Below are 23,386 nucleotides of genomic sequence, written 5' to 3'. Positions count from 1 at the left end.
TCTGAGTCTCAAGTGACTGACTTCGCCTCTTCTGCTCTCCTTGAGACGCCTGTGGCATTTGTCTGCCGGGCTGCCTGTTAGCTGCATGTCATTAGCTCGCAGACTTGGCTCTGGCAAAGGCAGCATGCCATGCATGAAGAATTGTGGGAAATTCAGCAGGCAACCCCCAAAAACCCCCCAACACCCCCTGGTCTTTAGGAAGCTTCTTTAGTACTCTACACATGTAGTCTGCAGCTCGTGGGAGACGCAGCTGTTGAAACCACAGTGAGAAGGAAGAACACACGCATCTCATTTATGATGTCTGGATTTATGTAGTGCCACGTTTATCAATTCGTCCCCCACCCCATCTTGTTACATCAGACAAAAAGACAGAACTCAAAGAGATTTGAATGCACCCACACACACAAAAAAACACTAATATACAATTAATCAAAATATCAAAAACGTAGAAATGTTTAGGCTATATTTGTTCCGTACTGAAATAAAAAACATCATATACTTCACATTATCAGCACACATATAGATCCACATGCTGTATAATTAATATAAGCACATAGATGATTAATAAATTAGTATGAAAGGTTATGAATATAACTATTATTATGCCACTATCATTGCCACACCAGCATCTTAATATAAAAATGAAGAGAACGTACAGATAACAGTGAAGATTTTCCATGGCTGCTAAGCATATAACAAATATACACATAAACAGGACTTTATTTCTCCACTATATTATCAATTAGAAACAGTTGTGGAGTGGACAAGTGTTGGTGGAGAGGATTTAACTAGCATGCTTTGAGCAGAGGATAAGTGAGGAGGGGAAAGAGCAAGTGCTTCAGAGAGGGCGAGAGGGAGTGAGAGAGCATATGTTCAGGAGGGTGGGAGGGTTGGTGAGAGAGAGAGAGGGAGAGAGAGAGAGAGAGGACAAGCGGATGGGTGCTGTGAAATCCGTTAACAGGGGAGCTCTGTGCATTTGTTAGACGTCTTGGCTGCTTGCCCAACTTGGCTCATTGTAATCGAGGCATGATCGTCGACTCCAGGCAGCCCTCTCTGCCGCCTCGGCTGCCTCACGCCTGGACCCAGCCCAGCTCCCACCGCTGACATGGAAAGACCCGTGAGTGCCTCCTTCCCCTCTCTCTCTCTTTCCTCATCACACTCTCTCCAGCTCTCGCTCTCTGGTGTTAGGTTCCCCCCTCTTCCTCTGCTGCTCTGTCGCAGATTTTAGCCGTGGCTACATGCAGCATTTATGTTGTCTCTCCTGCTCTCTCCCTCCCCTGTTTGTTGCTGCTGTAGGTGGCAGGAACGCTGGGTAGAGAGGAAACCTTGGCAGCTTTCTCTCTGCAGGGCCCCCTCCTCCTCCCCTCTGCCTGCCTGTCTGTCCGGGCATGGCTGGCAGACCCACAACGTCTCTGTGTGTTTTTGTGGGTTTCGCTGCTGCACAATCAAAGGTCTGGCGAGCTGAACCCAGAGAGAAACTGTCCACCACTTTGATTTGTGGCGACCGGCGATCACTTCAGTATCCGCCATTGGTTTCACTGAGATTCGGAGTCGGCAGCGTGTCTCTCCCTTGCGCCTATTCTTGGTGGTATGTCCTCATGGTCTGTTGTGTTTGGATACCCTGACAACTAGAAGCTGTTAGGTAGTCGCTCTCCAGCCTGCTGCGCTCTGTGCTCCCTCTGAGTGAGTCTCAACTTTTCTCATGCTCACTTTGTTTTTACAGGTTTCCCACAACTGCCTGTAGATTGTCTTATTTTACAAGAAGTCTATGCTGACACCTATTTCAGAAAAGGTCTCACCTCTCTGATAAAAACATTCAAATGTGATTGTGAACCCTCAGGCGTGAAAGCATGAAAGAATTTCTTGCAGTCCCAATGTGATGGTCTTTGTGCACTCGCTCGCCGTGAGTCATCATTCTGTTTTTGTATTATCACATACAAAGCGCCTTGACTCTCATGTCGTCACTGGGGAAACAGTGGAGGATGACTGACTCACTGTGGCACATCTCCTCCCTGGATCTGTCAAGGAGGTTTGACCCCTCCGAATAATTCAAACTGAGTGTGGAGAATGGGACGCTTCAAAATGAATCACGATTTTTCACAGCTTCAACGGGCAGCACTGACAACTTTTCTATTTGACGGCGTCGTTGTCACGTCTCCTCGGCTGTGAAAAACAACAGATGATGCAGTGTTGATTCGAAATGAGGAACACTTTTAGCTGATTTGGCTGAGAAACTCCTTTTTTAACGATGGCTGTTGTTCATTGAGTATTATCCGAGAACTGCTGAATGAAATCTCTCAGACAACATGATGAGAAATGTATCCCTCCGCTTGAATCAAGCTCAGATCTCTGATCCCGCCTTTTCGGGGTTTTAGCACACATTTATCTCTCTGACACTTTCAGTCATCAATTCCAGAGAATTACACCTGTTAAAACTTACATTTTAGTGTCATCATTAAGCTTAAACTAAAAGCTGAGTGAGAATAGAAATTACTTTTCCTGTTAGCATCCTCTCAACCATCTCATTGCCTCAGGCGTGTCTTATTATTTTACATTTATATGAAGTAGCAGCTCTGCCGTGTGCCCCGTCCTCGTGCTTGCATCAACATACACTGTTGTTACTGGGAACATAAGTTTTAGTACTATTCTTATTAGCTTTCTTAAGCTCACAGGTTCAGGAGTTTTTGAATGAGTATACCGCTATCATATGTTTACTGTATGTTAAATAGGAAGCTACAACCTAGCCTAATGTTATCTTAGCCTAGCAGACTGGAAACAGAGGGAAACTGCTACCCTGGGCCTTTCCGATTGAGCAAAATCCCTCTCCTCGCATCTTTTAAGCTTTTTTTTTTGTTTTATCAAACAAAAACTTGGACATATAATATAACAAGGCTTTCTTTGGCGGTTATGTGCTGGACTATTTCTGCTGCCTGGCAACTACACAGTGACGAAAAGACTTCATCAAGTTACCTCTGTTTGCTAATTTAAGCTAACAGGCGGCTAGCTGTAACTTTATATTAAGACATGAGATTTATGTCATATCTACTCATCCAAAGAAACGATAAATGAATCCTTGACATTTCTTACTAATCATTTAATCTTTCACGGCCTATTTGAAATGCACTTGACCTGAACCTCTTTGAGTCTTGTGGCCTATTCTACGCCTCGGGCTGCAGAGACTTCTTTATCCGTCGTTCCTCCGAGTCATGGGCTCTTTAGTTTGCTCTACAGCCGAGTAAAGGAGCCACTATTTCCCAACTCACGCACACACACAGAAGAAACCCTAAATGGACCAGATTGGATGTGGAACATTAAGTTACAGCGGGCTAAAGGAAATGAGATCTCTGCTAGAAGAAAACCATCCCATTATAATTCTGTAATATTATCCTGATCTAGTCTGTTTTGAATATCTGTTGACACTTATTTAACTCTGCGGCTCTCTTGCTCATGTTGGCAGCTCGTACAGCAAGTTAGAGAGAGACTTTCTTGAAAGGAAGTGTTAGCAGACACATAGGTGCTGCTCCGTGAGAGCACAGTGGTTTTTAAAGGAGGCATGTCTTGCTGACCACATTAGGATGTTTAGGATGCTCTGCATATGCATTCTCGCCCTGTAACTGAGCTTTGTGATGAATGCTCCATCTGTGGTGGGTGTGTTAGTCTAGCGTGTTACTGCAGAACAAGCAGTCGTGAACACGGACATTACTTTTTTTTCTTTTTTTAAATCTATTCTATTTTAGATTTTAGAAATATTAAAAACCTTATTTACCTGACGCTGACTTACGTCTCAGATGTGTTGTTTTATCAGATGTTTTTTTTCCTTTAAAGCTCCTGTGAGGAGTTTTTGTCTGGTTATGAAACCGACTGAAATTAATTCTGGTTACTCTATATGACCTACAAAAGTAAACCAAATTATAATTATTTCTATAGAGTTATTTTTAATGTCTGAAACTGCTGGTAAGGGGTAGGTGTCAGATGAAGCGATTAACTGCACGCTGCCTTGTTTACATTTTCCAGGGCACAAACTTAAAGTGATCAATACATATGACTGTAAAAGAAAGCAGGATGAGATTTTTCGTTAAAAACCACCACTTAAACATGAACAGGTCAAAATCAGCAAAGAGATTAGAGATACAACTTTGTCCACAGGGGTTGCCAAAATCGACACAAACTGAAAGTTCCTCACAGGAGCTTTAAATCAGAATGTTGTCAAAAGCTCTGTCTCATAATAACGCAATAAAAAAAGCAAGTTTTTATTGCATCAATGGTCTTGTGTGCTTGTCTTTAGACCCCCAGCGACACGATGGCCAAGAGGGACCATGAGAGGGACCTGGAGCTGGACAAGAAGATCGAGGCTCTCCGCAGGAAGAACGAAGCGCTCATGAAAAGGTACAAGGTGAGGACAAGTGCTCACAGGCAGGGAAGCCTCTGCTGAGTCAAAAGTTTAAGTAGAAATGCTGGTCTTGGGAATGTTTTTTTCTATGTGAGCCCGAAGCTCTTTCAGGCTTTCTGATTAGTTTATTGTTTTCATTGAATTTCACGTAGGAGGTGGAGGAGGACAAGAAAAGGGCAGAAGAGGAAGGAATGGCGCTGCAGAGCCGCAAGGGCAAAGCGGATGATCTCACCATCACAATCAGCAAGTCTACCACTGTGAGTTTTTCAGCGTGAAGTGACAAACCAAACAACTGTGATTATACTAACTCTGTATTAATAGCCATTTCTGCTGGCAGCATGTCGACACTTCTTTAAAATGAAAGCATGCTAATAACACTATGAATATTTTATAACAGGCTCTTCTCTTTGGTTAGCAGGATAATCGTGTTGTGGTGACGAAACCATTCAGCGGTGGTTCACCAGCTGAGAAGGAACCGCAGGAGGTCGGGCCCGACAAGGGGGGAGAAGCCCCTTCGCAGGCTGCTGGCCGAGGCCACAGGAAGCAGCTTATGGTCACCATGGCTGGCAAAAGGGTAAATACACTGACTTTCACTCAAAGTGAAGTGTAGTTTTTTCTATAATAAGCATTCAACCAATAGAAAACAAGCATGCTCTTTGCAAAGACAGCGAGAACACAAGTGGGCCTTCTTAAGAGTTGAAAGCTTTTGATCACTGTAAAGTTATAGATACTGAGTTGAAAATATAATGATTATTTTATGATACAGCATTTTAACAAGACTTGTATAAGAAGCATGTTTGAGGCTTTGATGGCCATTGAGAAAATGTAACAAACATTTATCAAAGACAGCTTTACTGTTGATATACTGCATGTACTGTATAGCTGTTCCTCTGCCTGTTATTTAATGATTTTGAGTGTCTAGCCTTTTAGATAAGACTCCTGAATACCTTGTTTAGATATAAGAAACAGTCGGGCCAATACTCAGAAGCACAATAGATTTGTGCTGTTTCTGTGTGTAGTCAGTGCCAAAACTTTGTAACGAATTTACAGCAAGTTCTTAAGTTGCAGTCAATAATATTGGCTAAATATATCTGTTTACTGTTCAACCAAGCTGCAAGAGTCAACATCCATTGTATCAACTCTGAGAAGTGGAGAGAACTTAACCACTGTGACCTTGTGGACTACTGTTTTAAAGCCCTGCGTTTGGTAAATGGGCCACAACATCTTGTTTTTTCTGTAAACAGAAATGACCATATTTCGACAAGAGAGCGGGTAACCAAGTCATTAATACCAATTAGCTGAGCTGAAGCATCCAACTCAAGAGGCCACACACCTCATTATGTACAATTCTAAGAACATTTTAATGTAGTTATATAAAAATGTAGTGATATAAAATATCCAACACCCTGTACAGTTGTCTTGAGCTATTGGGAAGTAAAGCGTTTTTGTACCTGCTAATAAACATGTTTTGTTCGGCTGTAAAGTTGGGCGTTTTTAAATGGGGTTCTATTAAAGCTCCTGTGAGGAACTTTCGGTTTGTGTTGATTTTGGCGCCCCCTGTGGACAAAGCCGTACCTCTTATCTCTTTGCTGATTTTTTCCTATGCATGCTTAAGTTGTTTTTTTTAACAAAAAATCTCATCCTGCTTTCTTTCACAGTCATATCACTCCCTTTAAATTTTTGCCCTCGAAAATGTAAACAAAGACAGTTTACCGCTTTCGTCCGACACCTACCCCCCCGCCAGCGGTTTCAGGCATTAAAGATAACTATATAGAAATAATCAATCTTGTCGCTGATGGTCTGGTTTGATTTTGTAGGTCATATAGAGTTATCAGAATTAATTTCAGTCTGTTTCATAACCAGCGGATAACTCGTCACAGGAGCTTTAAGATTGCCTCACTTTTGGATCCAGCCCCAAGTGGCCATTACTGGTACTGCAGCTTTTGGCTTTTTTAAGTCATCATCTTTTTTACTACCAGGCAACACCTCTTTACAGCAAGTAATGTTTGCCAGGTTCAACATTTCAGTTTTGTGTGTTAGCATGCTAACATTTGCTCATTACTATTAAACATAGAGTAGAGCTGAGGCATTATATCATTAGATTTGCAGATATTTAACTAATTAAAGTGTCAAAGTTCAGCTTGCTGGTGGTGCTAAAGGAAACATCGGGGAATCACCAAAGTCGTTAGGATACATTATTTGTGCTCCATGGATGTACCACATTTGATGGCAATGTATCCAACAGTTATATATTAATTATTATGAATATATAACCTTCCTCTGGTGGCCTGGAGTGTGGTAGTCCAACTGCTAAATGTCATAGCGGTCCAAAGAGACAGATGGGCTGAAAATGTGCAGCTGTGTGAGGTACAATAAGAAACCTCTTAGATAAAAGCTAATATTTGTGCTAGTGCTATCAAATCCCTCTCTCCCTGAATAGCCTGTATTGAGGACAGCAGGTGTTAGAGGCACATGTTTGTTTTTTGCACAATATGCTTGATTCAATTCATAATTTGTTCCCTCAAATGAACTCTTCCTGTGCACATTTTGAACACGATACGGACTGGCACTTTAACATTACAATTCACATTGCTACACTTATGATACTGTAACACGAGTAACTGTCTCTCCAGGGCAAGAGGGTGGTGAGCGAGAGGCCGGAGAAGAGGCCGGGCCCTGCGGACGTTAAGAGCCCTGCGGATGACGGACAGGCAAGGCGTGTGGAGTCAGCGGGGAGGGGGAAGCAGCCACCTCACATGACCAGGAGAGACGCAGCAGCGCAGGTCTGAATCACACACTCTGAACACTCCAGCGATCATACGCTCCAGCATGCCCCCTCCAGTCTGCCTCCTCTCTCACCCTCCTTTGTTCACTCTCTGGTGCTGCAGCCCCGACATGTTTTACATAGATGTCAGACATGTCGGCCGGCCACACCCATCCAGTGATGAAGCACAATGGTTTTGTGGACAGGAGGTGGACTGGAGCTGTGACTGACTGGTGTGGGATTAAATGAGGGGGGCTGCTAATAGAGCTAGTGGATGAGTAGATGCTCCTAGGAACCAAAACGAGAATATGTACAAGGCCTTTATGGCTGTTTTTAATCTTTTAGTGTTACTGTATTCAGGTTTTTTTTTTTTTGGTTTTATTTTCTCCCTCTGAGGAATGTTTTTTTGTGTTTTTAAAGCAAAAAAAAAATCACTTAATCTGTGTTTGTAGATGCCCCTGGCTGCGTGGAACAGACTGTAAAGTTCCCTATGGCACCGTGAAAGATAGGTCGATAGTATAATAGGTCTTGTCTCAACAAAAGCCCTGTTGTGAGCTCGGATATACTGTTTAACATCAATAGCTTAACTGTATACTGTAATGCTCACATCCCATGTTTAACGCAGATAGGCAGAGACGCACATGCACATCCAGTGCTGCTGGCTGGGCTGTGAAATGCCACACTGTCACTGACCTTACCCCCCCCCCCGGGTATGCAGAATCTCTGAAACAGCTGCTCTGCCTAAGTCACACACACGCACACACACACACACACACACACACACACACACACACACACACACCCACACACTCGCACACACAGGCACGCACAGGCTGCTCAATTAATAAGCTGATACACAGACAGCTGATCCTCACCACTGTAAACACAGACGGTTTGATTGCAGCGGGGATCTACAGACACAAAACCAACCGAGCCTCTTTCTAAATATGTTTATATACGTCTGCGTCTGATTGGCTGATATACTGAGTGCTGCTCTCTGGCCCGTCTGAGTTAATGTGCACCAAATCTATGGCCTGAACTCGATGTTCTCTTGCTTTTATTTCTGGCCCGCCTGGTCCGTGCCCCCTTTATTTACCATGTGTACTGAATCAGCACTTGACCCGAAGCCAGCGCTCCACTGCACCAGTCATCTGTGAATCCCAGAGACCTGCTTATTCCACGTGTTTGCTGTTTACATAACCGGTATCATTTGACACGGTTTATGAGGGAGAGAGAGACGGTCATGGATATATCTGGCATTTGTTAGGAAAGTATTTGCATGGAATAGATTGATGAAAAACTTCACACTGCTATGTGTGTGTGTGGAAATAAATAATGACTCTGTGACAGGGGTGTGGTTATTTGACAGCATCCCAGGCAGATTGTAACCCCATGACTAGACTGTCAGGGTAAAGGAAATGTAGAGGGAGCAAGACAGGATTTTTTTTTTAAAAAAAGGGGGAGGGAAGACGAGGCGAGATACTCCTGGCAGCCCACCGTCTGTTTCCAGCCTCCATTTCCCCTCTCTGGAACCTTAAGTGGTCTGCTCTCCTCCGGCACGATTGTTTCCCCATTCCCACCATCCTGAAAGGGCCGATTTGATCTAATTAACATTCGACTGCCTTCTCGCTCTGAAAAGGCTCATTATGCTGCCAAAGTGACGGCTTGGCGAGGTGCCAGGAAAGGGTCAGAGAGGGAGAGGAGGAAGGAGTGAGAGGAGGAAGAAGAAAAGAAACAAGGTAGTCAGGGGTGCTTTTGTGTGTGTGCGTATGAGCCAGACGGCATTCGGGTGTGCGGTGGAGAGTGTGTGCACGAGTGTGTTTGTGGATGTTGCTTCCTGTAGGTGTGCGGGGTCCATTTTCTTGTACCCCCCTAGGCTGTTCATTCAAGTGTTGATGTTCATGACTCATCCGCTGTATTCACCAAAGCATATCTCTTCAATCAGAAATACTGTCTAAGAATTCTCTACCTACAAGATACGTTTGGTTTTCAAACCACCTGCATACAGCACTCTGCTCTGATGACCTCATTGCAGAGTGAACCTTTAAAACCGAACAACAGGTGCAAAGATAAACTGTAGCACCAGCAGTCCACTTGGGGGCAGTGTTGGCCACTACATCCCAACAGCCTGTGCTCTCGCTTGATTTGCTTTAACTGTTTATGGCAGCAGTAATGTGACTCTTTACAACCGTGTTTAATTGGCTCACAACAAGTTGCTGTGTCACCCTCATTGTTGTTTTTGTCATCCTGCTTTTTCTCGTCTCTTCTGTCTGACAGGATGATGTTCAACAGGGGCAGAAGCACACTGAGGACGATCACAGGCTTTCAGAGCAATGCCAGGTACCACAATGCGCAGACGAACTCACACCTACATAAACACACATGACTTATTAACATGTGTATTGCCCTCTAAAATGTAACTAGATCTGAGAAAATGTCGTGTCTCCAGCTCATAAAGATGTAGGGATGCACGATAATATCGTGCATCCCTACATAAATCCCATACATAAAATGACACATCGGCATTGGCAAGATATGTAATTTATTTGCTGATATTTTCCGCCATTAAAACAACGCTTCAATTCTGCCTAAATGCTCGATGATTCCCTAAAAAGGCTTGACGTAATGCTACGACATTTATTCGGCGCAATGTTATCAACAATATACAAATAAAGACTAAAACGTCACAGAAACTCAGCGAATGAATAGAAGTTAAACTACTTTCACAACTCTTAACTAGCTAACAGTTAGCTCACATCACAAGATTATTTTTTTGGCCTTTGGCTTTATTTATAGGACAGCTTGAAGATAGACAGGAAATGTTGTGAGTAGAGAGTGGGGGCTGACATGCACCGAATGATCGGCAGACCGGGAGTGGAACCTGCGATCAGTGCGACGAGGACTGTAGCCTCTGTACATGGGGCGTCTGCTCTACCACCTGAGCTAAACAGCGCCCCCTCACATCATTTTACCGGACTTAACAACATCAAACACACCAAAAATACACTCGCAGCCAAAGCCGACACTAACAGAGTGTAACATAAACATCAGTGTGAAAATAACTTGCATATCATGGAAGCACTCACGATAAAAAGAGTCCGTCAGCGATCACTGATGTGTCCGTAGTAGGTGCAGTAAACAAGTCCGGGCATGTCTCCCTCACTGCTGTATTTCGGGGGGGATGCTACATTCAGGGGCGCTCAGAAACGTAAGTGATCAGACACGTGACCTTTTGTACAACGCCTCTTCCGTCAAGCGTGACGAAGGGTGCAAGATGTCTACGGTATGGCAGTTTTTGGCCACTACAAAAAGAGCAGGCATGATATTTTTTCCACTACAGGGAAGACTTGATGTTCTCTGCAATTAGGTGGAAAAAAATGTGCCATATATATCGGTATCGAAATCGGCAATCGGCAAAAAGGGTTTGAAAATATCAGCACATGATTCATTAAGGGAAGCACATGTGAAAAACAAGGTTTCCATATGACTTACTTTGCACTCAAAATCACAGAGAAATGCAAATCCACACTCACATGCAGTTAGGCACAACACGTTGCACGCACACTCCCATCTTCTCTACTGCTTGTCCCCATCTGCCTCTCGCCGGCTCACGTGTAAACGTTGCTGGAGTAGCTCAGAGCTGTCTCACAGATCAAGCGTGCGATAAACAGACTAACAGGGGAGGCAGGGAGGACGGGCTTCAAAGGCCTGTTGAATACGCCACATGACAAGTGATGCTGTTCATGCCTCTCTGGCCTCGCCTGCTGTGCAGCCTGAGCTGAGAGATCGCTCAAGGAAACACCGCGCTGAGTTAGATTTTATGAGGTGTTGCGTGAGGGCTGAAGGTCGCAGCCTTCCGCTTTGTTGGCTGTTTTGGTTAACAAATATACTGTAAGGCTCTTCTGGTGATTTCAGGCTGAAACCTGTGCATCTTTAGAGGATGGGGGGAATCAGCTCAGCAGTCCAGGATAAGAGCATGATCATACGTGCTCATCTTTTTAATGTATTCTTATTAAAGGTGAAGGTGAAGGAACGATACAGCAGAGTATTATAATATTTTGCTTGACAATATAGATTATGATAATATCCATACACAGATGGCATGTATCAGTCTTTCTACTATCAAGGTAATATAGCAAATACAAGTCAAACTTTTTGGTCCTAGATTGATAGATTCAGTCCTTTAGGTTGTGACTGCAGTTTTCATGAGGTCAATACAATTTGGTTGGAAGTTGGTTAAAAAAAATGAGGAGAAATCATTATTTTGTTTTGAAAATCCTCTTAAATTCCCCAACTGCCAAATGTGCTGCATAACTTTTTTGTACAAGTTGCTTCTGTCAGAGCATTCATAATAGTTCACTTGTATTCAGTTGAGTTGGATTGGATTGTGGATTTTAATTAGGGCAGAAAAAATAACTTCAAAAAATGTATGCAGATTATCGCACTCTTTATATCCCCTGACCTAATACGTCACTGATCATACAATCATATAAGGCAGCTTTGAAAACATGACTGAAACACATGACATGTTACGTGTCTTTTAATTTTTTATTATTTTATCCATCTGAGATTGATCAATGAGTAAGTGGACAATCTGCCCTCACTGTTTCCCCCTCCCGACCTGTCGCGAGTAGGGTCTCACACACACACACACATACATGCTCTAACACAGGGAAGCAACGTGATCAGATTTAAAGTCGTTTGTGACTTAAAAAGGTGAAGAAGAGAGTTCAATTAAAGATCAAATCTTGAAGATTTTCTTGTCTGTTACGTCTCTATCTATCACAGAATGAGCTAACACAATGGTGATTGAGCCTATGGCCCACTGATGAAAGCCTTTGCATTTGCAGTATATATTATTATTATGAACTGGGTGTCTGTGGCAACATTCACAGAAATAATCACAAGCAGCGCCCAGTTAGTAATGCGTTTTCTATCACCCATCAGTGGTTGGTCTGCCAGAGAGGGTGGAGTAGGCAGAGCTAAGCGGCTGCTTTCCGGTCTAAACAAGTGTTGCGGGTAAACAGGAAGTTACTATGTCTGAACAGACAAAGAAAAGATCGATGACTACAGATACAACTTCAAAAATAAGTGAACATCCAAAGTAAAAGAAACAAATTGGACGCTCAGATGAAGGCAAACAGTCCATAAGGTGCCGCCAAATAGAACAAAACTGAGAACTTAGTGGTTATCACTTTAAAGTGTGGAAGTAAGATATAACCATCTAGAAACAGGTCGAGCCAGACTCTACATGTGATGTGGTATTTCTCACAAAAAATATTTGCGATTAATTAATTTCAAAGCCTTAAACTAACTAGATTAATTTTTTTAAATCACCTGACAGCACTAATTTGAATATAAGTTCAGCTTGTCTGGCATTTATGGCATGTTTGATGACAGTTTCATTGTGTTTGCTCGACGATCCCTAATGGCTGTAATAAAAGTTATTGAAGCGAGACGAACAGTCTGTTTGTTATCATGATACTCAGTATATTGCAAAATGTTTAATGCAGCAATAATCTAGTATCCTGAATCAAGTATTGTAATTATATTGTACTACCAGGCCTATGATCCCTACCCTACCCAATCTTTATGTGCTTTCACTGAGCCCAAGTCCTGCTCTCTCATATCACTGAGACTCACTGTGTCACATCCACCTCACCTGCCTTGGACCCTGTCAGGCTCCCTGCGACGCCTCAAGGAGGTGAAAAAATTGAAAAGTGCTAATTAGCAGAGCGGCCGGGGTGGCAGCAGCAGCACACTGCCTGTTGGAACATGCGGAGGCGCCCTCCCTTATGGCCCCAGCCGTCCTCCAGGGGGCCACAGGAGAGGGAGGGGAAAGGAGATGGAAAACAGAGGGACGAGCACAGATGCCATGTTCGCCAATAACTGTACACATGAAGGCAACATGTTTACTTGGCTGTGATTGGTCCACACCTGAGGGGAAAACATCAGCCATCATAGCTTCTTACCCGCACTGTGCTGTTTTTCTCTCCCTCTGACATAATGTGCAGAATTCTCACTTTCTTTAGTTTTCCTCGACGTCACTATCATTTCCCTACTACTGCACCAAAAACAAGCAGTGATGAACACTTTGTCTCTGTTGGTCTTTCATAGCACCCCATTCCCGTGATTTCCCTCCGAGCACAGCAGCGTTTGTAGTTCTGGTCGAGAGCACAGCCTCTGTCTCCTTTGATGTGTTAAAGAGCCTCCATCAGGTCACGCTTTAGTATTAGCAGGCAGTACTTTCTGCTCTCATCACATCAATATAAAGCTTTGGAGGGGAATGGAGGAAGAGGACCTAATTATATTTCTTGTACACTGTTTTGTTTTTTCTGGAATATTGAGTCAAAGAATTTGACTGTGGCGCCTTGCTGTTTTCATGCTTGACAACAATCAGCTTTTTTGTTATATAATAGGAACTAACTTGAATGAATTAACACCCAGAGGCCATCTTTATATACACAACGGCACTAATTGGCATTTACAGTAATGTTGAATGCATGAAAATAACAATTTCTTAGTTTGTTTCTTCCTTTGAACCCTTTTAATTGTCCTGTTGCTGCTACATTATTAGTGTAGAGATGATAAACTGGTCTTGTTAATGTGAGGCTATTGTTGAGCTTGTTCCCCTTCACAGCTTTGATTAAAGTGTAGAGCGATACATCACGTGTATTATAATGTGAGACTTGAAGTGTGGTGGTTTTTTTTAGCCATGTTTCATTGCAATAGCTTCATTAGTGCTATGTGGACAGTACAATGATGTTAATGGACATTAACAATGGCATTTATTATTATGCAATCAATTACACTGACTTGTTTTGTGTCTGCTGAGGAGCCCGAGAGCCTGCAGGCCAGCACGGACCTCAACGTCCCCACGTCAAAAGAGGAGCAGGAGGAGTATCTGCGGTGGAAGAAAGAGCGCGAGCAGATCGACAGGGAGAGAGTGGCACGCCACAAAAACGCCAAGGGCCAGTGGAGACGGGCATGGGACATGGACAAAACTGAGAATATGTAAGACTTCTGAGCATCCAGCCTTCCCAAGGAACTTCTTCATCTGCTGATGTCTCACACTTCATTATTATACAATAACATCTTTTTTTATAGAGCAGCTTAAAAAAATAGTTTACAAAGTGAGAGACAAATTATAAGCAGGGTAGTCAGAAGGCCAAATTACAACAGAAACAGTTAGGCCAAAATAATGCAAGACAAAATATAGTTAAAGTAATAATCTCGAAGATTTTAATTTAGATAAATGTTTGTTAAGTCTCTATCTATTGCAGAAGGAGGTAACACAATGATGAAAACCTTTGCATTAGCAGTATATAGTATTATTATGGACTCAGTGTCTGTGGCATCTTTTGCAGAAGAAATCACAAGTGGCGCCCAGTTAGTTAGTGACGTTTTCCATCACCTAGCAGCGGTCAGTCTGCCAGAGAGGGTAGGCGGAGCTAAGCTGCTGCTTTTCCAGTCTCTGCTAGTGTTGAGAGTAAACAGTAATCTACTATGGCTGAACAAACAAAGAAAAGATCGATGACTACAGATACAACTTCAAAAATATGTGAACATCCAAAGCAAAAGAAACAAATTTGACGCTCAGATGAAGGTAAACAGTCTAAAAAGGAAAGCGACGGTCAGCGAGGAAAATCAAGAGTTACAATCTGAGCCAACCATGGACGTCACACATGCAACACTGTCTGGATATCTGGGAAGTGTGCTCTAGCAATTACCGTTTATCACTATATGTGGCGCCAAAGAGAACAATACTGACACGGAAAAAAACACGGAACAGAGACAGAAAGAAAAAGTTAAATAAAAGTTACAGTAAATTAAAACACTGTAAATAACTACAGACAAAACAAATACAAGAAATAGAAAGGTGACATCACAAGTAAGCAATTTATAAGAATTGGTTTTAGGAAGCAATGTAAAAGAAGACTTAATCTGTTTCATAACATTGGCTCCCTCTATTTTAATGTGGGAAAATCTTTCCTTCCTTGTCCAGGAAATGTTGACTGAAAGTTACTCCAGCAATGCACAGCTTCATATGCACTTATCTTCTACAAGTAGAAAGCTGTAGCAGCTGGAGAGTAGACCGTTAATTGTCCTGGCTAGTAATCAGAAAAGGAAACACTGCTCCATAATCCCCTCACATCCTGTAATTTAAAAAGGTTAGCATGCTTCTAAATGAACCTCCCCCAGTAGCTGGCTAGCATACCTTAGCTTAGCAGTTGGGAGCAGGATCATTTGTGGAAATTGCTAGCACAGCTCCCTTCAAAGGTATAAAAAGTGTCAACCACCGCTTCCGAAGCTCACTCATGAATATATTATATTGGAGCTAGCATTATATTTCTGCCCAAAAACTAAGCAAGATTTTTAACCAGAGATATATTAAATATAGAGCTTTAGAGAACAGGTAAGAACAGAGCTATGCTAGCCTTTTCTCTACGCTTCAAGTCTTTTTGCTAAGCTAAGCAGTATCAAACCTCTCATCTAAAATGTTTCCAAAAATGTTGAACCATTACTGTCGAGCCTTGCTCTGTAATCATAGTACACATAGTAACTTTATTTTTATGCTGTCTGCAGGGCCACAATGTTCATTAGCTAACCCCATGCCTAGCTTGCAGACACATTAATCACCCAAATGTTTCTTCTTTCTTCTGTGAAAGCTTTATTCAGTCTCAGTACAGATGTAGATAAGAAACAACATGAGGAACAGCCGGTTTCTTTCTTGTGTAATAATCGATTAGATGAGGTATTTGGACCACATGTTGCCAAGACTAAATAAAGTCACAGGATGTTGATTGCATCGTAGTCGATAGTTACATGTCAGGCCATTGTGTAGTTGTGTGAACAGTATTTAATGGTGTGTTACTTTAACATGTCTCAGTTTTATCACAGCTTCCTCTACTGAGCCTCATACTTTATGATCCTGAAGCTTACATTCCCGTTGTTTTGTGTAAACTGCACATTAGCACTCTAAACTTAAGGGAGATAAAAATACCGCCCATTCATTTAAAGTGTTTGATAGATTTCAAACAAACCAGCCTGCAGTACAAAGAGTAAATTAATGTGCTGTTTCAGGAAGCATCAAAATGTAAAGAGACAAAGGAGGAGCCGCTATTTTTAACTTGGGATAAGGGATGGAATTCCTTACCTTATTTGGTGGGGCTTAAACAAGGCGCTGGAGTAAGAATAGAAGAGGAAATGTGTTTTTGATTCAACAATTTAGATTGTATCTCAGGATGTAAAACGAGAGGATGTGACTCATGGAGCGAAATCTCTCCCTGATTCTGCAAAAATCGGAAACTTTAGGCCACTAATAAAATGTACAATGAGGATACTTGAATATCACAAGAGCCTGTTGATGGGGGTGGAGAGGGGCTATTATGTCATCAGAACTAAAAGTGATAAATGAGACGTGACCAAGACACTTGAATTGAGTTCCTGTCTAAACTGAGACTCTGCTTTTAGGTTTTCAGGCAAAACTCTTCCTGACAGAGACTGGGGGCCTTCCAGCAGAGGTGAGACACACTCTCAGTATAAAGAATAAGACCTTTCATATCAAAATCTGAGGATAGAAATATGTGTTTTATTTTCATCTTGGTAGTTTTGTCTTAAAGGAGCAGTTCCCCCCTGTCAAAAACCACTGTCAGTCAAAGCTGGTGTTCTCTGTAATCGATAAAAGCAATAATATTTGAAATTAGCACCATAGCTGTGGAGAAAGTATACAAACAGCTTGTGGTTTCGCCCATTCAACATTCCTACAACACCCAGCGTGCATTGCGCCCCAGTGCCCCAGAAGGAATGGCCCAGTGAGGGACGCTGGAGTGAAATACTACCATTTCGCTGCCGGCAATGGTGCAGAGCGGTATAGAATCCAAAATACAACGAGAATATACCGGTCTAAAAAATATTCAGGTCTGCAGTCTACATTTCAAACATGATGATTTTGAACGAGCCATGACATCGGAGGCGAGTGTCCTAGATTGAAGTGCAGTTTACCAAGCTCCTTCAGACTACGTAAAACACATTCCCGGGCCCATTGGAGAAGCGGTCTTCCAAAGGCATTGCATTTTTTACCTCCCATAATGGCATTAGCTCCCGAAAATAACATGATAGAACTGAGGTTGAAAATGGGCAAACTGGCCCTTTAATATCTAATCAATGTTTCAATATTCCAGGGGGGCGACATGCAAGAAGAGGACAATCAAGGGCAGGAGTTGACTCAAGAGGTATCCCAAAATGATTATTATTGATTTATTTTAAACATCTTCCAATAGTGTACAGGAATACTAAAGTAATTATTTTTATGTTGGCTTTTACTGTAAAATGCAATTTAATTGTCACATAACTGTCAGTATTCTTCTGTCCTAGGTCATGAGAAGCGAGGCAAAGAAAAGGGAGCGAAAAATGTGCCAGTGATGAGCAGCAAAGCGAAAGGCATAGATCGTCTGACTGGGAGAGCCAGGAGGTAAGTAACACCTAAACATAAAGGTTTAATTGATTCAACCGTCTCGATATCTCTCACTGTGAGTTCAATAAAGCGCCACAAGTAAACATACTATGATTAATGTATGAAAGGCATGCTGTATTCCAACAGTGTGCCTTAATGTCCAAATTATCCTGGATATCATGAGGCTTGATGTAGAAGTTGTGGCAGCTGACTAAATAACCCAGAAGGCCTCTTTCAGGTCTCACTACATTCATTCTTGCCTCCCAGCTGTCCTCTGCTGTGAAACAAGCTACTGTGCTGTGTGATGAGGAGGCTCTCAGGGTGTGCTGTTACATAAGCGACGTTGCTCATGAAACTAAAAAAGCCACAAGGCCACCGACCTGGAAGTGCAGCATCAGCCATTCAGCATTAATGTTTACGTGCCAGATTTTCTATGTGTGAGTGATGGAAGTAGGTAAGAGTCAGGGGACAGTACAAACAACATTTCCTGTTTTTAGGGTGTGCTGCAGTTTGGCTTGGCAATGTACTTTAGCGTAGTAAGAAGCTGTCCAGAGGCCAAAAGGACTACAATGACCGTAACTAGCTAGAGCTAAGCTACCTGCAGCTTTCTATCGCCACATTTCTCCTACTTCCTGTTTGTTTTTCTCTTGACTATGCAATGTTAAAATCATGATTTGGTATATGGAAGATAAAATACAAATACAGTAAGATAATGGATACCACTCGCATATCTTAACAGTACGTAGCTACAACTAACAGCTGGTTAGCTTAGCTTAGCATAAAGACTGAAAACCAGGGGGAAACAGCCTGTGAGGCTCTAAACAAAGGTAACAAAATCTGCCTACTAGCACTTGTATTGCTCCCTAGTTAACACACTGTATACTGAATATTCAATCTGTCCAGAAATAGAAGTGTATAAATTAGTTTTTTTTATTAGTTTTGTACAGATTAAACAAATATTATTATTTAAGAAGCTTTAGCTGTACGGATAGGCAGTTTGTCACCCCATGGTATAGCCTGAGTATCTGTTTTATGCTAAATAAAGCTAACCTGTTGATTAGGGGTGGGACAAAATATCGATATTGTAATATATATATCGTCGTCCCCACTGGTGTGAACAATTATCGTATCGCTGGCGCCAAATATTGATATTTTAATTTTAAATACTTCACCTTTTTAGGGGCATGTTTTATTCTTCAGTTAATCAGATGTATCATTACATGATCGTCTTGCAATATATCAGTTATGGCAGAATCGCTGTATCGTGATATTATTGTTAATGAGGGCCACATATCTCGTATCATATGGGGAGTTGCCCTGCGTTTCCCACCCCTACCGTCGATAGTTGTATCATCATATTTACTATACATATGTAACAGTAGTTCAGTCAGACAGCTCACATTTGTAATAGTTTGAAATGTTTATTGCAGCAGCAGAACATAGCCTGTGTTTTTGCGGAATCATGAGATAATATCTGAAAACACCTAGCCAGAGCCTGCAGGTGGATGCTGGGGTGGTGGTAGGGCTAAAAGGGCAGCGGTGGCAATGACAAAGCAGGGGGATGGACTACAAACTGGGTGGAAGTGTTTGTCAGGTGATTGTGGAGAATGACGCATGTCGAGTGTGAAATCAGTGCAGCTCGAGTTGCCTGCCTAAACGAGCTTGCAGGCGTTTTTATCTCAACTTAGCCTCTTCAAGAAAGCGATTAAACATATCTTCGAATCTAAACTTTTCTATAGAGTTCACATTATGTTGTTTATTGTAATGGACACAAGAATAACTGATTTACATCCCACTGTGTTACATTGTGACAGAACAGCTGTTGATAAAAAGACCCTTTATTTTCCAGATGGCAGGCAAATGAAGAAGGAGAGAACCTCCAGGTAAGATAAGATAAACTTTATTGATAAGCTTTATTGATCCCCCAAAGGGGAAATTTACTCAAGACATCAAGAGAGACATCAATCTTCTGTGTGTAAATTTTGACTTGTTGAAAAATTTAACTAATGAAGCAAAAATACCTGATTCGTTGTTCTCATCTCATCCACCAGACTTCTGACACAACATTTGAAGATTTCCTGGAGGAGCTCGACGCCCTCACAGATCCTGAAGTAGAAGATCAGAGGGATCAGGAGTCAAAAATGAAGCTATCGAGTAGCCCGGATTCACTGAGTACATCTGAGGATGTTTCAGCTGCTTCCCCGAGAGAGGACACCCCCACTCAGGGGAAGGCAGAGGCCTCGTCCCCTCGGGGTTCGGAGAAGAAAGTACGCTTCTCAGAGGAACTCATCCAGGGGGCTCATACAAGGCAAACCTCAGGCTCACAGGACTCTCTCAGCTCAGACACGAGAAGTCTGAGCTCCTTAAAATCTGCCTCGCCTAAAAAACAACAGCAGAAAGTGCAGCTTCTTGAAAGTGCCAAGCAGAATGACAGCCCTCAGGATCAGGAAGGTGGTCCGTCTCCTGTGGCTCTGCAGCCGGCCTCTGAAACTGAATGTACAATAGAAGACACCACTCTCCCTTTAGCTCCCAGATCCCCCTCCCCTGAAAAAGCCTGTGCCTCTTTACAGGAGAGCTGTGTCCCGCCTGTAGAGCTCGCCAAGTGCAACATCAGCAACACAAACACAGGTACGCAATTACTCACTAGGCCTCAATTACTTTTCTGACTGTTCAATAGATTATTTATCTAAACTAATGTCTGTTTTCCTTCAAAGAGGAACTCATAGACTCGGGTCTGTCTGTCCTGAGCCTGGAGTCAGGAGAAACACACCCAACACACTCCACCAGCAGCGACAAGGTCAGTGTGAGAGACAGGAAGAGGGATGAGAGAATCGATAGATGTGTAAATGGACTGTCGGAGGAAAGTGCAAATGGATGATGAGTTAAATGGATGAAGAGAGAGAGAAAGAGAGGCACTACATCTGCACTGCAGCTGCGTATTATCCAATTTACTTCTAAGTATATTTACCATCTCTGTGGCCTGCTGGAGTGCAGAAGAAATAGCCTCACGAGAGAATGCCTCTTCATCTCATCCACCACTGAAGCAGCATGATAATATATGTAACTGCCTGTTTAAATCATTCATGTAGAAAGGGGAAGTGGTGGGCTGGAGACGCATTAAACGGGTACATGAATTATAGAGCAGAAATCAGTTGTAACTCTCGTGTATGTCTTTCTCTTTCTTTGCAGGCGAGAGAGCACGGGAAGATCGTTTGATTGACACTTTTCGGGATGTAAATACTGAAACCAAATCACAGCGACACAGAGCCTTGCCTTTTTTTGTATTTGGATGCATCATTTTGCGACAGTTAGCTCATTTCCGATTCCCTGTTTATGGCTTAAACACAAAATCATGGTTTAGTTTTGCTGTGGCATGTCCCACCTGTGCAAGATCTCAAACCCCTAGAATCTGACGTAAACATGGTGAACGTTTTCCCTGCTCACATATTGTTACATCCAAGCACTTTACGAGTATAAACACATGTGTACTGACACATAATTCAGAATATTAGAATGCTACTGAGTGCAATATCATTGAATGTTTACATTTGTATTGAAATTTCAAGGTATTAGAAGGTTACGGAAACTTTGGTAGCCCTTAAGAATAAACGTCAGCCACAGTCAAATTATTGAGTAGCTGATTTTGCCTTAGAAGTCTGTATCACATGATGATACAGTAGTCAGAGGCAGATACAGCCCAGTCTGTACTTCTGTACTCAAAACGTGTGGATATTATTTTTGAATTGCTTCCAGCATCAGTTTATGGCCTTTCACAGATCATAACATGATTATTTTGCACATTTGAGACTTTTTGTATTATTGCCTGATGTGGAGGACGTTTTTGAAATATTACTACTGACATAAATGTTTTTGTTGATAAGAACATTTGAAGGGGCACTCTAAGATTTCATACATCGAACTACTCGTCATGGAAGTAAAGCATTTCTCTAACTTTACAAATTCAAATTCAAATTTTTTTTCAAAAAAGTAAAACATCTCAAAAGACTAATTTAGGAAAAAAAACGTTCTTTAATAGTTTGCTCACACTGTTTTCGAAGAACCAGTGTTAAGAGTCCCAGCTCATAACAGCCTCCAACCTATTTCTCTGTTGAGGCTTTTGGCCCCTGTGGGACCGACACACACGAGGTGTTAAAAAATAAACCATCCATGAGGGTTCAGCCTTAAATCCACACTCATACGTCCTCTTTTATAGAAACGTAACACAACTAATATTTTTAAAAAGCCTCTTCACTAAAAATGTTGCCAGTTTTTGTGCCTTGCATATTGGCTTCTTCAAATGCTGAAGGAGTATGTTCATGTGTTGTATGATAACAAACGGTAGTGTTACATGTGCTGTCCAGCAGTGAAACTTCAGTATTATTTTATTTATTTGCCAACAGAATGTTCACTAGAATGATTTTGTAATTCTTCAAACAAGATCTTTCTACGCTATAGTTGCTGTTTTTTCTCTGTGATGTATTTTTTTTAATTTATTGCCACTCTATTATTTTATTTTTTGCATTTAAGTGACAACTGTAACAATAAGAAGCCTTAGAAGAACTTTGTCCTCGAAGAAGTTTTTGGTTTTCATAAACGCTTCAGTATAGTAAACAGTTATGTAACCGTAAGTAGAGAACATTAGTGGACATGCTCTGAGCTTCAGGGCTGTGTCAGCTTCAATCGTAGTTACATAAAATGAAAACCATCAGGAATGTAGTACAAGCACACAGGAAAAACCAAGAGGCAATTCACAAGGTTTTAGGACAGTCCATCCACGAAGAAAGAACATGTTTTAAAAAGGGGCCTTATTCTATATTATATATGGAACTTAAATGGATGAAAAGCAGGTCATATAGATTACCTCTGACATTTTCAAAGTTCCCTATGGGATTCAATTTAGTAAAATGAATCTAGGACCTACGTACAACCATGAAGCATTTGTCCCTTTTAAGCATTCAGCTATTAGACATCTGCATAATCACCTCGCTTAAATGTCAAATTTAAGAGGTTGTCTTGCTCCCCCTTGATGTCTGCTGTTGTCCTCCATGTTTTCACATGCACTCACAAGGACGGAATAATTGTGTGTGACAGTTTGTGTCAACATGTGATCCAGCCTTTTACATTTCAGAGTGCTCTTTCTGATTTAAATCTCTTTGCCACATAGCATCATTTACTGTAGAACAGTTTGGAAGGAGGCATACAGAACATCAATAAAGTTTTTCTGTATTTAAAAACGCTCAATTCATGACTGGCATTTGTCGCACTGTCACCCTCTCACTGTTACTCTCTCCCTCCCCTACCTCTCACCGATGGCTGCACCTGCAATAACACCACAAATATCTTTGAATCCTGTCTCTGGAGACTTATGTCAAAAGAAGAAACAAGGCCTGTGTAGTGAGCGCAGATGTGACAGAAATGTGGAGCACATTGCAGCATAGACGGTACATATAGCTACACCTCGTTTCACTGAGTCTGCCTTCATGTAAGATTTGATTAATTTCAGATGAGCTCTCCGCAGGGCTGTTGCATTGGAAACGGCTCCCTCCCAGCCCTACAGGTGGGACCTCCCATAGGTGCTACTGTTTTAATTATCTCCTCCCAAGGCTATCTCCGTAGCAGCCTTCTGCCTTTTATGACCTGCTGTACACAGTGAGTACAGCAACCTCACTCTCCTTCAAAAATGAACTGTAATGCTCTCAGAGGCATTTGATTCCTGCAGGTGATATTATAAAACACAGTCCATAACTCTCCTGAATCACTTTGGTGCTAAGCTAGC

The 23,386-nt window shown here is 42.0% G+C and overlaps 1 protein-coding gene across 4 annotated transcripts; it reads left to right on the top strand.

The window, feature by feature from the left end:
• Window positions 1-823: 823 nt before the first annotated feature.
• LOC138590749 (coiled-coil domain-containing protein 9B) lies at window positions 824-22,810 on the top strand. Of its 4 annotated transcripts, none has more exons than XM_069661107.1 (14): window positions 824-1,117; window positions 4,286-4,393; window positions 4,543-4,647; window positions 4,809-4,964; window positions 7,024-7,173; window positions 9,432-9,494; window positions 13,990-14,168; window positions 16,629-16,678; window positions 17,339-17,389; window positions 17,532-17,628; window positions 19,460-19,493; window positions 19,662-20,238; window positions 20,325-20,407; window positions 20,800-22,810. In XM_069661107.1, exons 1-14 carry the CDS (start codon window positions 1,106-1,108, stop codon window positions 20,824-20,826), a joined length of 1,692 nt encoding a protein of 563 aa, XP_069517208.1. In that variant the 5' UTR covers window positions 824-1,105; the 3' UTR covers window positions 20,827-22,810. The 4 variants fall into 4 exon arrangements, with proteins under 4 accessions (XP_069517208.1, XP_069517209.1, XP_069517207.1 ...); XM_069661108.1 differs by having other exon boundaries at window positions 4,806-4,964; window positions 13,993-14,168; XM_069661106.1 differs by having other exon boundaries at window positions 4,806-4,964.
• The last annotated feature ends 576 nt before the right edge of the window (window positions 22,811-23,386 follow it).

This window comes from Semicossyphus pulcher, unplaced genomic scaffold (genome assembly GCF_022749685.1).
Source record: "Semicossyphus pulcher isolate SPU_LCO1_2020_fin unplaced genomic scaffold, fSemPul1.0.p SCAF_14, whole genome shotgun sequence".
NCBI lineage: Eukaryota > Metazoa > Chordata > Actinopteri > Labriformes > Labridae > Semicossyphus > Semicossyphus pulcher.
The sequence above is the reverse complement of the archived record's forward strand: the minus strand, read 5'-3'. Positions and strand labels throughout refer to the sequence as shown.

Excerpts from the sequence above, each read along its gene's own strand:
- LOC138590749 (XM_069661106.1), top strand. Across the intron at positions 4,394-4,542 it reads CGCTCATGAAAAGGTACAAG|GAGGTGGAGGAGGACAAGAA; the intron begins GTGAGGACAAGT and ends AATTTCACGTAG. Across the intron at positions 4,965-7,023 it reads TCACCATGGCTGGCAAAAGG|GGCAAGAGGGTGGTGAGCGA; the intron begins GTAAATACACTG and ends CTGTCTCTCCAG.